Raw genomic sequence first — 16,847 nt, forward strand, 5'->3', positions numbered from 1 at the left:
CCCTTCCCTCCCAGCGCCAGCCGCAGGCGCCTCCTCTGAGGCCTGGTCACCCCGGCAGGCCCCGACCCTCGGGCCCTCGGCCGTGGTCTCTCCTCTCCTACCTGCCTCCTCTGCCCCGGGGCCCAGACCAGGGAGCCTGGTGTCGGAGGGACAGAGGGACGGGTTGTCTTCGCCCCCTTCGCCTTCCTCCTTGGCCTCGCCCCACGGCCACTCCCACCCCCGGCTAGCCCCTTCCCCCAGGCCCCTGCCCGAGAGCCTGAGGGCAGAGAGGGCTCAGCTCAGCAGGGACTGGGTTGTGCCCCTGCCTGGTGCCCACCTGTGTGGAGGGCAGGCGGGTCCCCCAGGGGCGCCTCTCTGTCCTCACCTTTAGTATTGGGGTGCCCCCCCTCCTGCCAAGAGTCCCAAGCTGGCCTGGAGCGTCGGCACTGACCCGGCCGATTCAGGTTCTGAGCTGCTCTCCTGCAGCCCTGGCTCTGCTCTCCAGAGGGGCCGGGCACCCCGCCGGGCAGAGCTGCCCCTAGACCCACCTCACAGCCCTGGAGAGTCCAAGTCCCAGCCGCCGGGCAGTCAGCCCGAGGGCGGGTGAGAGGGGATGGGACCCGCCTTTCTTTTGTGTGGCTCAAGCTGGGATAGAAAGGGCGTTGCTGGGAGAGGGGCCCTGAGGCCCACAGGTGATGCTCCACCCACGCACCCCCTGGAGGGCGATAGCTCCTGGGAGCTGAGCTGTGTCGCCCAATCCCAGCTCTGCCTTCTCGCTCCCTAACACCCCCACACCTTTGTTTGCGTCCTTCTCAATTCTTGTCTGTACTTATTCTATGTTTGTGGACTGTTTCTGGGTCTGCCTTCCCACCAGGACAGGAACTGTCGGGTTCACCATCATGCCCCAGCACTGCTCCAGTGCCTGGGACACAGGGACGCTCAATAAACAAAGTGTATGCTGAGTGAATGACCACCCAGCCTCAGCTGGCCCAGCAGCAGGGAGCCGGGCCTTCCCCAGTCAGACTCTCTCAGGCTCAGCTCCCCAGGAGACTAGCATTATAATCAACATGAAGCCTTAACGCAAAGAAGGAATCATCGCTGTTGTCCACTGTGGACCCAGGGGAAGGAAGAGCGGACAAAAATAAAACTGAAACTCTGACCAAGGGCCTAAGGGCTCTTAGTAGCCCCAGAAAGGGAGGAGCGTGGCGCTCCTTTGCACACCAGGTGCCCGGGGGAGGGAGGTTGGCCCTGGGCCTGTGTTAACTGGCCGTTGTTATCCATCTTCTTAGCTTCTGGATGTAGAAGTCCGGGCCAGAGAATGTAGTTATGTCCCCCTCGGGGTGACCCTGGCTGCGTCTCCAGGAATGCAGGCTCTGAGGCCAGAAGGCCTGAGTTAAAATAAAATCTTAGGTTCACTGCTCAATAGTCCTGTGGCCTTGAGCAAGTTATTTAATCTCTCTGTGTCAGTTTCTCCCACTGTAAAATAGGAATGCTACAGGTACCTCGGTTCAATAACCACTTTTAGTCTTTTCAACAGCGCCTGACACACAGCAAGAGTGTAACGAATTTCATCATCCCTGATCTCAGTGATCTTCACGACCACCCTTGCAGGATCGTCCTCCACTTTAAAGGGACGAGACGGCGGAAGCTGACCCACACTCACACTCGTGTGTCAGACTGTGAAGGCCCAGCCTTCTGTGTCCACATGTTGCACTCCCTGCCCGCCTCCCCCTCCCGCCCAGGCACACAGAGTTAGAGACCCACACACAGTGACCTAGAGGCTTTATTTACAAGAGAAGGGCCCGGCCCTGCCAGGGGCCTTGCTGGGCTATATACAGGGGCTGGGAGAGGGAGGCGGGGACATGGCCATTTAAATTACAATGGAATGGGGGCCAGGCTCCGAGGTTCAGGCTCTGGGTCTTCCACTGGAGGCCTCTGCAGGGACGGGGCTGAGGCTGCAGAGACAGGGAAGGAAGGGATAAGACGGGGTTGGACCTGGAGGGGGGACAAGACACAGGTCTGGTTGGGTTGGGAAGACAGGGTGAGGCCGCAGCCGCCCCGTCCGTCCCAGGGAGAGCACCGAGCCTGGGGGCCCCTGAGGGCAGGCCAGGGAGGGGCCGTACCATGGCCGCCCCAGGACGGGCCCAGCTCACTTCCTCTTCAGGGAACCCTTGCTCTTCTCCTTGTCCGCCGACCGCTGCTTCTTCACCTTCTCGTCCTTCTTGTTCTTACTGTGCACGTTCTCATACACGTCCTCCTTGTGTCTGCAGGCCGGGCAGGTGGGTGCGGGCAGTCAGGACACAGGGCAGGGGTCTCCAGCACCAGCAGCCCCTCGGGGCCACCCCCATCTCACAGGTGAGCAGACTGAGGCCAGGAGAGCAAGGAGACCAGTCCTGACAGTGTCCTTACACTAGACTAGAAGCTGCTTTGGGGGCAGAGGCCCCATCTCACACATCAGTGCCTAGCACCGGCCCCACGTGGAGGGCACTCAGGAGACACTTGTGAACACAGCTTGTAAGAACCAAGCTTGAACTTTAACCCGAACCTCCCTGGAAAGGACGGGTCGGGCTGGGGAAGAGAAAGGGGCAGACACTGGGAGGTGGGAGGTGGGGCCACTCACTTGGAGGAGGTGCGGGCGGCCCTGGCATGGGCATTCTTCATGGCTGGGGGGTAGGTAATGTTCCCGTACTCCGACTCCCAGCCCTTCTGGGACTGTGGGAAGAAATGTGGTGGGAGGCCAGTGGTCCCAGCAGCACCGGGCAATGCCCACTGCCCCCCTCGGCCCCTCCAGGCCGTGCTCTGCCCGCACCTGCATGACCTCCAGCTTCTTCTTGGTGGTTTCGATGAACTGGGCGATGGCCACGTAGATGAACTTGTACTGCGCCTCCGTCTGCACCATGCCCGAGCGCTGGGCCCGTACCATCTGGATCGTCTTCTGGATGTCGATGTCACAGTCCAGGCCTGGCAGGGAGGGCAGCTGGACGTCAGGCCCTGGGCAGAGGTGGTGGACACGGGGGGCCGCTCCCCCACCTGCCCCGCATCTCCCACAGGTCACCCTCACCCTTGGTGGAGATGCTCTCCATAAGCATGTCGATGACAATGATGGTGCCGGTGCGGCCAATGCCGGCGCTGCGGAGAGGAGGGGCACCATCAGAGGCCCAGCCTGCACTAGCCGGGAAGCGGCGGCAGGGCAGGGGGGGCCGGGGGCGGGGTGTCAGCACAGCACCGGCAGGGGCGGGGCTTAGGGAACCAGGCAGGGTCACTGGGAAGGTAGGCAGGGTGGAAGTCTGCCCAACTCTGCACCCGTGCTCATCACTCCAGCCAAGGGATCTGGGGGCAGAAGCTGGCTCTCAAGTGCTAAGACGCTGCTCCCCAGACACCCATCACTTTCCTTCCCAGCACCACACTCCACCGCCTGCTTCCACTCCTCACTCTGCCCCCCACCCCAGGAGGTCTGGGACCCCATTCCCCGACCACATCCTGCCTGCTCCCCTGGTACTCTGGGCCTCCCCGGCCCTCTCCCACAGCCTTGGCCCCAGCGAGGCTGCCCTCCTCGCCTCGGGAGCATCTTTCGGCAAGGCTCCATTTCCCTTTTTCTTCAGATCCTGATGGCAGGGCAAGGGCAGCGTCCAAGACAGCAGGCCTCGGGAGCCACCGGGCTCAGGCAACTTGGAGTAGCATCGCAGCAGGAAGTCTGCCTTCTCCCCACCCTCTGCTGCAACAGACCCCAGGAGCCTCAGGACCGCACACAGACCCCAGTGCCACCCCCTCGGCTAGGCCAGTCAGGCCAATGCCCTGAGTTGCACTGTCTAATTTCAAACCCAGATTGTCAAAAATAACACCCCCTCACCCACTTCCTTCCTGTAACGTCTAAATTAAGGCCATGGGGATTTCAAGAAGGGGGGGGGGAACGGCCTGGAGGCAGAGTCCCTGAGGCAGCACGTAGGGGGCACCTCCAGACGCAGCCCCCCGGCCCTGCCCCAGGACGCACAATTGCTGGTGGGGCAGAAGGAGGAAGCCCCAGCCCTCACGGCCCCGGGGTCACGTGGAGGGAGCTGGAAGGGCAGAGGACAGGGCAGATTCCCATTTCCCCATTCCCTGCCTGACGTGAGTTATTAAAGCATTAACAATTCCCATTCTTGGGCATTTACTGTATTCCAGACACAGTGAGAGGGTCTCACACTCACAACAACCCTATAAGACCCTGATTTTACGGACAAGAATCCAGGGGTCAGAGAAGGGAAGTCCTTTGCCCAAGATCGCACAGCTGGTGAGTGGAGGAGCTGGAATTTTGAGCAGCAAGTCTGTCCGGGACCCTGTGCCTGCTGCCTCCCATCCCCCTCAGGCCTGATGGGATACCTGCTCCTCCTTGCTGACCCCTCAGCTTCCCCCCTTAGTAGGAATGGGGTCTCCTGATCATGAACATGAGGGTCTCCAGTGCAGCCAGTGGTGCATAAGCCCAAGGGCTGAGTTGGGGGCACTGGCGGGAAGGGAGAGATAGGTCGCAGCAATGAAGAAGCCTCAGCCTGCCGCCAGGGCTGCAGATGGAAAAGAGAAGGGATGGGGAGCTACACCAACCCCAAGGAGAAATACCAGAAACACCGGCTGGGTAGGCGCGTCTGAGAAAACAGGAGTGACCAGGACCTGGGTCTACCGTGAGCCCTGCTCCAGGCTCCCCCACTGACCAGCGGTGACCTGGCAAGAGGCTGGGCCTGTTTCCTCATCTGTATGTGGCAGGGTTGGACTAGATGCTACATCCAGGGAAGTCTCTGAGGAAGCCCACCCACCAGGCACAGGATCAAACAATGGGCTTGGTTCAAGCTTAAGCTCCACCCATGGGTGTGGAGTCATCAGGGAACCCAGGGACTTCCCTGGTGGTCCAGAGGTTAAGACTCCTCACTCCCAATGCAGGAGGCGCGGGTTCCATCCCTGGTGCGGGAACTGAGATCCCACACGCCACACGGCATGGCCAAAACAAAACAAAAAACAGCATCAGGGAACCCAGAAGAGGTGGAGGCCGGGGGGGGGGGCGTTAGATGAGTTAATATGTAAACTGCTTACAAGTGCACGTGGCACTCGGCAGTACTCACTTGCCAGCTACTACTTTGATGATTATTATTAATAATAACATCATCATCATTCTTATTCTCACCTGCAGTGCACGATGATGGGCCCTGCGTGAGGCAGACTTTCCTGCCGCTGGTTGATCTGGTCCAGGAAGCTGAGGACACCCCCAGGCTCGCTGGGGACCCCGTGGTCAGGCCAGCTCAGGTACTGGTAGTGCCAGATCTCCCGAACCAGGTCCCCCTGGGTCAAGGACATAGTCAGTGCCCCCTGCTCCCATGCATGGCCTCATTCGACCCAACCAAAGAGAACAGGTGTGAGGAGGGCCCCAGGCATGGGGCAGGGGCCACTCACATTGTCCAGCGGGGAGACCTGTAAGGTGCGGAGTTTGTACTCAGCTGCGTCATGTTCCCTGCAGTTGGTTACAGCGTAGAGTCCATAAACGTGCTGAGTGCCCACCTCTGGCCAGTATGGGACACATTTGTTCTGAAAAGGGAGGGTAAAGGTGGGGACTCAGGCCTGTGCCCACCTCGAGCAGGGCCTGAGTCCCTGGCGCTGGCCCCGTCAGCATCCAATGGATGAACAAATTAAATGGCCAAGAGTCAGAGACATAGGGCCTGGCTCGGCCTCTTACAGGTGGTGAGACCTCACCAGCCACTTAACAAGTCATTCAGTGCACGTTGGCTGGCACACGCACTGAACCTGAAGCTGTGCAAACCGGGCTGGAGTTAGACACAAGTAAAACGCAGCCTGTGCCCCTGTGTCTACAGGAGCTCACAGAGAGATAGGTGAGCGGGGGACCAGAGCCGCTGAGGAGCTGGGGGGAGGGAGAGACTAATCCTCCCTCTTGGGAACGGAGGAAATCAGGGACAGCTTCACAGAGGAGGGAGCATTTGAGCTGGGTCTTCACAAAACGAGGAGTCGGGCTCCCCTGGTGGCACAGTGGTTAAGAATCCACCTGCCAATGCAGGGAACACGGGTTCGAGCCCTGGTCCGGGAAGATCCCACATGCCGCGGAGCAACTAAGCCCGTGCGCCACAACTACTGAGCCTGCGCTCTAGAGCCCGTGAGCCACAACTACTGAGTCCACATGCCACAACTACTGCAGCCCGCGTGCCTAGAGCCCGTGCTCCACAACAAAGAGAAGCCACTGCAATGAGAAGCCCGCACACTGCAACGAACGAAGAGTAGCCCCCGCTCGCTGCAACTAGAGAAAGCCCACACGCAGCAACGAAGAACCAATGCAACCGAAAAGAAAGAAAGAAAGGAAAAAAGAAAAAGCGAGGAGTCTGTGAGGCAGAGAGAGTGCAGAGCCAGGAAGTCAGTCCCTAGCGGAAATGAGCTCGTGCAGAGGCATGGAAACCTTAGGGACCCTGGCCGGTCAGAGGCAGCGAGGGCTGGAGGGCAGCCACCAGGCCTGAGCGCCAGGTCCGGCAGTGTGACTGCTCTGAAGGCAGCTGGGAGCCATGGCAGGGTTCTCAGAGGGAGCAGCCTGGTGCAGTGTGTGCTCTGCACAGGTCATGGCCACTCCACTGCAGAGGGTGCCGTGGGAAGGGGGCAGCCTGCAGGCAGGGAGGTAGCTTGCCTGTGGCGTGAGGGTTTGGGGTTGACTCCAGACAGTATTATGAGGCCAAGAGAACAGGAAGGGCTGCTGCCCAGAGCGGAACAGAGGGACACTTTAAGGAAAGAGGCCACTGGAAATCTGGGTCTGGTGGTCAGGGGAGCCCAGGGTGGGAAGCGGGGATCCGGGAGTCAGCGTGTACCCAGACCTCGTGCCTCAGTTTCCCAACAAGGTAGGACCCTTGCCCTCCGAGGTGCCCCAAGTCTCTTTGGCTTAATGGTGGCGGGCGACCACTGGGGGGCTCATGGCACGTGGCTTGGCTTACCCGGCCCTTCTCCACCTCCCGGGTGGTCATGACGACGACACGGGTGTTCTCCTGCCACACCATCTGCCAGAAGTCGTTGACTGTGGCCTCCAGGCAGCCCTGGCTGGCGATGTAGGTCTTAGCATTCTCATCAGGGCCTAGCAGCTGGTTCTGGACGCGGGTGCAGAGACACGCAGGACTGTGAGCCCCTCGCACCCCTGCCACACTCAGCCACCCAAGGCAACAGCTCTGGCTTCGCCCGTGCATGTTTGGACCCAGCCCCCCCACGAACGGGGGTCCCCAGGGCCCAGCCCCCCCTCCCCCATGACCGGCGGGCACACCCACCTTGACGTAGTTGGCGTTAATGTAGTCGGACCCAGGGATGTTACTGTCGCGTCCCTGCAGGACAACTCGGCTGTGGTCGACTGGGAGTGAGCAGAGAGGAAGCAAGAAAGGCATGGGTCAGACCCTTCCTGAGTTTCCAGGCCTTTCTTGCCCAGAAGCCATGAGCTCTCAGAGCCCTGCGGGCAGGCAGGGATGGGGGATCTGTATGGGGGGAGGGATCTGTGTGGGGTGGGGCTGGAGGTTTCAGAGGAAGAAGGGGGTGGGGGTGGGGTGCCGGAGGCCCCTCTGGGAGGAGCAGAGGCTTTTTGGAGGAGGGGAGGCTATTGCGGGTGGAGAGGGGTCCCCCCTTGAGCTGGAGGAAGAGGCCCTCTGAGATGGGGCGAGGCCAGCTGGCGGAAGGGGAGTCTCCTGGGTGAATGGATGTGGGAGGGCTGGAGGCTGCCCAGGGATAGGGCACTCACACGGAAGGATGTTCTTGTAACGGTTCTTGCTCTTGTTTTCTGGCCGCTGCCCTTCCAGCCGCTGGTGCAAGTTCTTCACCTCCTGCTTCTGCAGACTCTGTGGGGCAAGAGGGGGAAATGGAGCCCCAGGCCCTGGAGAAGGCCATCCACGGCTGGCGAGGACGTGGGGCAGATCAGTGGAAGGGGTGGGGAGAGAGGGGACGGGGTCTGCCTGGGACCCCAGGCCCTTTGCCCTGCTGGCCCCCTCACACACCTCAAACTCCTCCCAGAAGCCAGCCTTGGCTGTGTTCTCCGACTCCTGCTTCTTGTTCAGTTCCAAGACCCGGTTCTCAATGTCAGCTGCGTTCACCCTCGTGGCATAGTACGGCTGGGGCGAGGGAGGGCGAGAAGTCAGCCGCTTCTAGAGCTCAGAAGCTCAGGGGAAGGAAGGAGGCAGCCTGGCCCACCCCTCACCTGCCGCAGGTAGACGAAGGCGCCCGAGGCCTCCTCGATCCCCGTCCTCTTGAAATGCTCCACCAGGTCCGTGAGGCTGTCGAAGGTCTCCGAACCGCCCACTGTGTAGCGTCCACCCTGAGGGGGGCCGAGTCAGGCCACCTCTCAGGACCCGAGTCTCCCTCCCTGGACCCCCAGCCTCAGACCGAAGCCCGGGCTGACCCTCCCCACAGGCAACGCTGGCGCACAGATGGACCCCCAGCAGGATGCCGCCCCACTACCCAGATGCCTTACCTCACACATGACCTTGATGTGGGTGACTCTGAGAGGGGAGTCCGGCCCAGCCTTGGGCTGGTCGCTGAGCACGGACAGCACAAAATCTCCAGGCTGGCTGAGACTTTCACGCACGAGAAAAGTCCAGGGCTCACCCTTGGCCTGCAGCAGTGTCTCTGCCTGCCCTCCAGACATGTGGCCATGGTACCACCTAGAGAAGACAGCACCCGGGGAGGTGAGACCGAGGCCAGGGGCAGGTGCTGGGTAGACATTCACGGAGGGGGCAGGGAAACCAGGCACCTGCCACGTGCAGGCACTCTGCTATATGCTTTCAAACCCACCACCATCACAGAAATGCTGAGAGGTAGATACTACCCATTCTGCAGATGAAGAAACTGAGGCTGGGTGATTGCACACTGGCCCAAGGCCCTTGCTGATAAGAGGCGAGCCTCAGGACTTCTAAGCAGGCCCACCTCTGAAAGTTTAAGACAAAGGCAGACAGGCAGGCCATATGCAGAATACTTGGAGGGGAGAAATCCAGGAAGGGTCTCCATGAAAGACAGGGCTGGGCTAGGGGAACAAATGCAGAGGCCAAACCCCACAGGGCTGGGGATGGAGAGACGGAAGTCACAAGGGAGGCATAATGGGGAGAAGTCCCCCGGGGGGCCGGGAAGGCAGACAACCCCGCTGGGTAAGAGTGGTTTGGGGGCTCTGGGGTGCCTGGGATGATGTCACTGAACGAGCTGTTAGAGGGGCTCAGAGGGGCTCAGAGGGGCAGAAAGCAGAACTAGGACCTTTCCCCAAAGCACACCCCCTTCCCAGGAGGAAACTGTAGCCCCGCAATGCCCAGCCCCACAGGAAACCACGTGATGGAAAAAACACAAAACTCCTTCTGGGGAGAGAGTGAGAAGTGAGGTTGTGAGGTTTCCTCAGCCCAGGGACCAGGGGAGGGGGGGCATTTTCCAACCGCAGGAACGGGGAGAAGGAGGGAGGGGGCCAGTCTGTCCCGCCCCATCTCACTCCTGCCCCAAGGAGACTGCAGCTCAGAGACTTCCAGAGTCTCCTGCCCTGTCCAGGACCCCCTGGGCCACCCCATCCCATCACTCGGGGATAGGCCAGGTCCCCAGGGCTATGGAGAGGGGGCTAACCCGCTTCCCCCAGGCCCCAGGATGAGGAAGTTTCCATGCAAATGTCAGGCTGACCACAGGGGAGAGCTAGCCAGTGAGGGGACAAATGCAAATTCCCACAGAGGGGGTGGGGCAGCTGCGAGAACACAAGTGGAGGTTTGGAGAAAGAGCCTCCTCCACACACTCCCAGGGTCAAGGGTGAGCCCAGGCATCCTGGCACGGGTAACCAAAAGGGCCTCTTGGAGTCAGCTGCCCTGGTCTTGATTCCCTCGATCCTCAGTCCTCGACTTCTCCCAGCCCCAGTTGGAACCCAGGCCTCAGGCCCCTCCCAGGGGGTCTGCTCAGCTCCATCCCTCTTCCAGCTCCACCCTCTTCCTGCAGCAGCCAGCAGGGCAGATCCTGGCCAGGACGAGGAGGAAGCCAGGACATGAAGAGCTCAAGAGAGTCTGGGTGGAAAATCCCCATGAATGTTGCAGGTGGGGTGCAGGAAAAGGGCAAGAAAGGGCAGCCACCAGCAAGGTCATCAATGTGGCTTCCCTCCTAGAAGAGGTAGCTTCACAGGAAGGGGATCAGTGGCTTCATGTTCACGGGAAAGAGGTCTCCGGGGGGGGGGCCCAGGGCCTTTATCTCAGCCTCATCCAGGACTAAGTTTCAATCACTGACTTGAAAAGAATATGAATGCGCGCTGGGAGGCATGCATGTCAGAGAGACTGAAAGCGGACAGAATCCAAGTTCAGAATCATTTCAACCGTCGATACACAAATACAGGACAAGGGCAAGTTGACTTGGCCCTAGGAGTGTGAAAAAAAAAACACCCCAGAGTTGTTCAGCTGCCCTTCCCCTCAATGGGAGCTGTCATGGAGATGAAGCTATAACATGAGCCACCATGTCCTGCTGAGTGTTAGGGTCCCACCACCCTCCACCCGTGCACTGGGGAGACTGCATGGGAAGTAGCCAACCCAGTTTTGGGGACCACATCTTTGGAGCCAAAAAGATGCCTGGAGTATTACCCTGTGCCCAGGTACTAGGCCCCTTACACACCCATCACACAGTTTTCAATGATCTGGGTTCTGGTCAAGGGACTCGTCCAGCTCCACCCAGCCCAAGAGGGCAGACCCGTCCTCACGGGTTGCTGAGATGAGGCACTAAGTGTCCTCATAAACGCTGGCCCCTACGCTGTTCCTCAACATCAGCCTGTCCCTGTATTAACCCCTGCTGGGGAGGGAACAGTTACAGGAGGGCAGATTCTGTTCCAGGTAAGAAGAAGCTCTTTCTAACAACAGAGCCAGACTGCTGGGAACACAGCCACGAGAAGTGGCCTCTCGGGCACTAGTAGAGCCTGCGCTGCTGGCAGACAGGGACCCTGGAGAAGGGCGAGGGGACCTTCTCTTGCTTCCTCAGTGGTTGCTGGAAAGGGGCCCCAGGATCACATGGAGGGAAGAGGCCCCACAGAGCCCTGAGAAGGAGCGGGGGCGGGGGCGGGGGGGGGGAGGGGCACTTGGGGTGGAGGCCAGCCCTCCTCTCCGTGGGCTGGGCCAGGGCGCGAAGCCCCTCACCTCTCACTGGTGGGGTCTGAGCAGTTCAGCGGGTACTTGAGGTGGATGACGGTACCATCGCGGTCCTGCAGGACGCCCTGCTGCTGCGTGTAGTACTCCACCAGCTCTGTCAGCGTCGCGAACTTCTCCCCTCCATACAGGTCGTAGAAATCCCCCGAGTTCTGGATCCGAATGTGGGTCACCTGATCCCCCACCCTGCAGGGCACCGGGCGGAGGTGACGCCAGTGGATGCGAGAGCGGAGGTGGGGACGGCGTGGGGGATGGGCGGGGGTCCTGGGCAGGGAGCGCACACGGGGGCGGGTTGGACACACACAGGGCCCGGGCGTGCTGGGGCCTGGGCAACCAGAGTGAGAGGCCAAGTCCTGGCCCCGGCTAGAGCCTCGGGCCACCCACCTGACGGAGAGGGAGAAGTCGCCCTGGTTCTTGCGACTGGGCCGAGCCAGGAAGCTCCCGTTGACCCCTCGGCCCTTGAGCAGGGTCTCGGCATCCAGCCCACTGAGGTCTCGGTGAAACCACCTGGGAGGCCAGGAGGGCAGTGAGGAGAGGGCCCTGGGGCACCCCACCTCCTGCCTACCCAGGGTCCCCGGCCCTTACCTCACCATCCTGGGGGTGCCCGGGGGGAAGGGGGTGCAGGCAACAGGGTGGAGCTGCTGAGTCCGGGCAGGTGGAGAACGCTGGGGCTAAGCCTCCCGAGGCTCTCAGCGCCCAGGTCACCTCACCACTGCCGTCCTGGTTCTGGGGCTGCCACTCCACTGGCCTGGGGCAGCCGGCAGGGCGGGGACAGGAAGGGGCGCGGCCGACCCCTTGGGGGAACTCACTGTACTTCTCGTTTTAGAGCAGAGTGGGGAGAAGCTGCGCGGGGTGGCAGTGGGCGCGGGGGGGCCCACTTCCCACACGCCTGTCATCAAAAGCCTCGGGAGCGAGGCCCTCCACACATGGGGGGACACCCGAGTAAGGACACACGTGCGCCTGGCGCACTCCGGGCACAGATCATGCTCGGCACGTGGGAAGCCGCCCAGTCACGCGCCGTCTACTCCTGCTCCGCCAGCCACTTCCACGCAGCCTTCCCTGGTCCATGCCACCGATGATGGTGACGGTGGCAACTGTCACTAATGGAGTCTGTATGCCAGGCACTGTCCTGTATGATATTTACATGCCTTATCTGATGTGTCATCACCATAGCCCCATGAAGCATGTACCTTCGTTATCCCCATTTTCCAGACAAGGAACCTGGGGCTCAGGGCGTGTAGGGAGCTCGCCCAGGGTCACACAGTCAGTAAGTGGCGGTGCCAGGATGCAAACCAGACGGCCTGGTTCCAAAGCCAGTGATTTTAGCTACTGTATGCCAGGACTCAGGGCTTCAAAGAACAGAGGTTGGAACTGTACTCCAATAAAAAAATAAAGAGCTGGGGCTTCCCTGGTGGCGCAGTGGTTAAGAATCCGCCTGCCAATGCAGGGGACACGGGTCCGAGCCCTGGTCTGGGAAGATCCCGCATGCTGCAGAGCAACTAAGCCCGTGCGCCACAACTACTGAGCCTGCTTTCTAGAGCCTGCGAGCCACAACTGCTGAGCCCACGCGCCTAGAGCCCATGCTCTGCAACAAGAGAAGACACCGCAGTGAGAAGCCCGCACACCGCAACAAAGAGTAGCCCCATTCGCCGCAACTAGAGAAAGCCCGCGTGCAGCAACGAAGACCCAATGCAGCCAAAAACAAATAAATAAAATAAAATAATTAAAAATAAATTTTTAAAAAAATGACTCCATCTTGCAATGCAGGGGACGCCAGTTCGATCCCTGGTTGGGGAACTAAGATCTCACATGCCACGCGTGCCACAACTAGAGAGAAGTCCGCACACGCACCGCAACTTAAGCGAAGAGCCCGCATGCCCCAACTAAATCCTGACGCAGCCAAAAAATAAATAAATAAATATTTTAAAAAGTAAAATAAAAATAAAAAGCTAAAAAATAAAGAACAGAGGTTGGGAGACTCTTCCATTAGGGTCGCAGTGGGAGGGGGAGACTCCGTAATTGCCAAGGCCAGGAAGATGCCTACAGAGGGATGCCCTCCCCTCCCTTGACACACATAGCTGAAGAGGTGCCCTGGGGCAGAGGGATAGACAGAATGACCCCTATGCCCTGTCCAACTTGCACCTTCTCTGCTTCTTGTCCTCAGGCTTTGGCCCATCCATCTGGCCCCAACCCTGCAGTCAGGTAAGGAGCAGACCTAGGGAAGCAGGTGTGGGCAGAGCCACCAGCCCCCATGGGTGCGTCCACCCTATGCCTGAGCTGTAGGTTCTTGCCAAGGGGGTCTGGTCTGAATCCACTGGAGTTCAGGACTCTGACCAGAGGCCTGTCTCCTGGGACTGGGGCTGGGGGCGCAGGGCCTTCCAGGGCTTATTCTCAGGGCCGGTTGACCTGGAGAGGCCCTAAACACTAAAAGCTTGCCATGCTCCCTGTAATTCCAAATACAAACCAAAGCAAGAGGAAAGAAGCCCAACGAAACAGATGCAAGAAACTCCTGTTGGTGGCTTCCCTAGGGAGGGGGACCAGGTGGCTGGAGGAGAGGGCTGGGAGGGACCTTTCCTTCTCCCTTCCACCTTTTTGAAGGTTATATCATGGGCACGTATTACCTTTATAAAAATAAGTAAACTGACTGGGAGGTGGCAACTCCTGGGACACTTCTGCGGTACTGGGCATGCTCTACATCGCGATCTGGGTGGTTTATACACGGAATAAATGTGATGTTCAATATTCATGCACGTGACGTATGCTGTGCCTCAAAAAGTAAGGAAAATAAATAACAAAGTGCTCCAGCCCAACCAAAGTCTATTTTCTTATGTTGGCTACTTTATCATTTTTTGAACATCAATTTCCCCCCCACCCCAAGAAGGGCTTCTTTTTTCCACCTCTTTCTGGGGCCCTGGGAGCCTTGCTTGGTCTGTTTATTGCATGGTCTAACACTGACTACCTCCAGTCTTGGACAGCCGCCCTGAAAGACCATGAACTCACCCCCACAGCAGGGGGCAAGAAGGAGGTGGACATCGCCTTCTCCACCACAGGGGGTCCGCTGCCAGTCTAGCTCACCTCCAAGGGGTCAAAACTTAGCTCCATGCCTCGCACAGAGTATGTGTCCAATAACCAAGCTCATCCGGACCCAGGCACATACTTGGTCCCAAGCCCAGGTCCGGTCCTACACACGCACACCCTACTCGTCATATACAGACGAGTATACACACACGCGCACACACACAGCACACAAGCATCCACTTATGCACACACAGCCCCACTACGTACACCTCACCATATCCACGTCCATCTACGCACGTACCTGGTTGGGTGCAAACACCCACACGTGGACACCACATCCTGACCACACACGAAGCTGCAGGTCCATGCTCGACACTGAACACTCCCTGCGCCCTGGCCACAGGCCACTCTCCTTCTGAAGCTTTTACACCACTTGGTGGAGAGAAACTAACTAAGAACCCAGAAACTCCTGACCACGGAAGCAGCAGGCATTTCTCTGAAGGGGGTCAAGCCAGAAGACAGGAAGACACCAGGATGAGATGTACTGTCTCTGCTGTCCTCTGGCACGAAAATAAATAAGAAGCACCTCCCTTCCCTTGACATAAGTGCTCTGGAGTTCACAGAGCACTTGCACACACACACACACAATCCCATTTGGGCCTCAGACATCCCTGTGATGTAGGAGTTATTTTTCTGAATTTTTTTTTAAGGGAGGAAAACAGGCTCGAGGAAGCTGAGAGTTACAAAAGAGAGGGTCTACTAATTCCGAAGAGAAAATTATTCACTTGGAAAGCAAGGAAATAAAGGTAGAGATGAAGATCAAGGGGGGATGCAGAAAGACAGGCAGTCTGGAAGAGCAAAGAAGGTGAAATAATATCTAGAAAGTTCTTGAAGTTCCCTGAGCCTCAGTATCCCTACCTGATAAATGAGCTTAACAATATTTCCCAAATACGGATACAAAAGACCAACATGAAGTAAGTTTTTGGCACGAACACCTTCTATGTGGCATTATTAATCCACAGGCCAACATTATTAGTAGGTCTCATTAGCCCAATTTTAGAAACACAAACTAAGCCTCAGAGAAGTAACTTGCCCAAGGTCACAAGCTAGTAAGGGGAAGGCAACAAACCAACCAAGGCTGTCTGATGTGAGGCCACTGCCCTTCCCACCACACCAGCCACTGCTGGAGGAGGCAGGGCACTGGCACAGCCCATGAGGAGGCCACAGGGGCCGGCGCTCCTGCAGAGGCAGGATCTGCAAAGGCACCCGGGTGGCAGGCACAGGACCCACTGTGGCAGCGCTGGGTGTGAGCAGGGCACTGTGGCTGAGCTGAGCTGCTCTCAGAGGCTGGGACCCACGGCAGAGGGTCTCACAGGGGCAGGCTGGGGACCCAAGGAAGGACTCTGTCCCAGGAGAGGCCTTGCCAACCACGTGGTAGGAAAACGACCGAGGCGGGAGTGCGGAAGGGATCAGGGACCAGGCAACTCAATCAAAACCTTGACATCAGGGCTGAAGGAGACAAGGTGTGCACTGGGGGAGGCAGGGCCCACCCCAGGGCAGATGTCAGTGTGAGAAGCAAGAACCTGCAGGACTCGGGGGTGACCAACCCATCAACTCACCAACACGCCAAGCAGGTCCTCACTGGAGCATCCAAACTCCAGCAAGGCCTGGTCTGTCCCGGCCCTCCCCACTGGCCTGCTCTGCTGCAGGCACTGTCCTTTAGTTTGTTCTCACAGCAGGGCCTTTGCACTGGCCGTTCCCTCCGCCCAGGGGCACTGGAGCCTGGCTCCCCCTCCTGTGTCACCTCCTCAGGAAAGCCCTCCCTGCCCCCTCCAGCCAGTGACGCCACTGGCACCGCAGTCACTTACTAGCACGTGAAGCTGTTTCATTTTCTGGGTAACACTTCTGAGAACCTGCAATTATCCTACTTAGTGGGTTCCTTGGGCAGTCTGTCACCTTCCACTGGAGTGAGTGAAGCTCTGTGAGAGCAGGGACCATGTCTCTCTTGTTTGCTACAGTATTGGCAGAGCACCTTAAAAAGCACCTGGCGTATAACAGATGCTCAACAGGTATCTGTTGAATGAATTGAGGCAGAGGAGTGCAGGGAAACTGAAGGAAATCTGAATGAAGGATACTGGGAAGTTTAGTGGGAACAGGGGAGCCTTCTCAGATTTGCCTTTCAGACGTGTAATGTTTCATTCAGGTGACGTGGGCTCCCCAGGGGGACAGATCCTAAGCAGATGGCAGAAGCAGGGGACCAGAGGGTGAAGGGAGAAGTGCAATGGTGAGAAGAAATATTCATCTGTCATGGAGAAAGTGCTAGAGAAGGGGGCTGGTGGTGCGGAGGGCTACGAATGAGCCCGGAGTTCCTGACATCTTTCGGGGAAGCAGACCCAGGGCAGGGGGCAGAGGCAGGTCGCACTCGTGGTCACACACCTGTCAGGAGTGAGCAGGAATACTGCCCCTCCCTCCCAAATGAACAGAGGACCATGATATGCAAGCAGAGCAGGGGACTTACCCATGGGACAGCATTTCCCGAGAGGGGTAGCGAGTCACAGGCAGATGGCCACAGGGGGCGGGGCTGAGCCCGAGCCGCAGCCGTGCAGTGGCCCAAGGTGAGGAAGAACACTCAGAACTCAGCCACTTTCCTCTCGATGCTGCCCGCCAGGCCAAGATGCCACAGGGACAAGCCCCTGGACTTAATAAACCCGGAAAAGG

At 58.8% G+C, this 16,847-nt stretch overlaps 1 protein-coding gene across 3 annotated transcripts; it reads right to left on the reverse strand.

Annotated features, from left to right (window-relative positions):
* Nucleotides 1-1,744: 1,744 nt before the first annotated feature.
* Nucleotides 1,745-16,784, reverse strand: PTPN6 (protein tyrosine phosphatase non-receptor type 6). 3 transcript variants are annotated; one of them, XM_033867078.2, is made up of 16 exons: nucleotides 16,648-16,784; nucleotides 11,496-11,618; nucleotides 11,103-11,297; nucleotides 8,441-8,630; nucleotides 8,168-8,284; nucleotides 7,968-8,081; nucleotides 7,715-7,811; nucleotides 7,254-7,333; nucleotides 6,930-7,079; nucleotides 5,398-5,529; nucleotides 5,132-5,286; nucleotides 3,041-3,108; nucleotides 2,789-2,940; nucleotides 2,600-2,691; nucleotides 2,103-2,243; nucleotides 1,745-1,974 (listed from the first exon to the last, which is right to left on the reverse strand). In XM_033867078.2, the coding sequence occupies exons 1-15, from the start codon at nucleotides 16,659-16,661 to the stop codon at nucleotides 2,129-2,131; spliced, it is 1,794 nt and encodes a 597-aa protein (XP_033722969.1). In that variant the 5' UTR covers nucleotides 16,662-16,784; the 3' UTR covers nucleotides 1,745-1,974; nucleotides 2,103-2,128. The 3 variants fall into 3 exon arrangements, with proteins under 3 accessions (XP_033722969.1, XP_033722970.1, XP_033722971.1); XM_033867079.2 differs by having other exon boundaries at nucleotides 1,745-1,934; nucleotides 16,648-16,783; XM_033867080.2 differs by lacking the exon at nucleotides 16,648-16,784 and adding an exon at nucleotides 11,697-11,853.
* Nucleotides 16,785-16,847: the final 63 nt, after the last annotated feature.

The sequence above is a fragment of the Tursiops truncatus genome, chromosome 11, assembly GCF_011762595.2.
Source record: "Tursiops truncatus isolate mTurTru1 chromosome 11, mTurTru1.mat.Y, whole genome shotgun sequence".
In the NCBI taxonomy this organism is placed as follows: domain Eukaryota; kingdom Metazoa; phylum Chordata; class Mammalia; order Artiodactyla; family Delphinidae; genus Tursiops; species Tursiops truncatus.

What these genes read in the sequence shown, in the direction of transcription:
- PTPN6 (XM_033867078.2), bottom strand. An exon ending in ACATCAAGGTCATGTGTGAG is followed by an intron (nt 8,285 to 8,440) that starts GTAAGGCATCTG and finishes GGCCCCCCTCAG; the next exon opens with GGTGGACGCTACACAGTGGG. An exon ending in TTACAAGAACATCCTTCCGT is followed by an intron (nt 7,334 to 7,714) that starts GTGAGTGCCCTA and finishes GCTCACTCCCAG; the next exon opens with TCGACCACAGCCGAGTTGTC.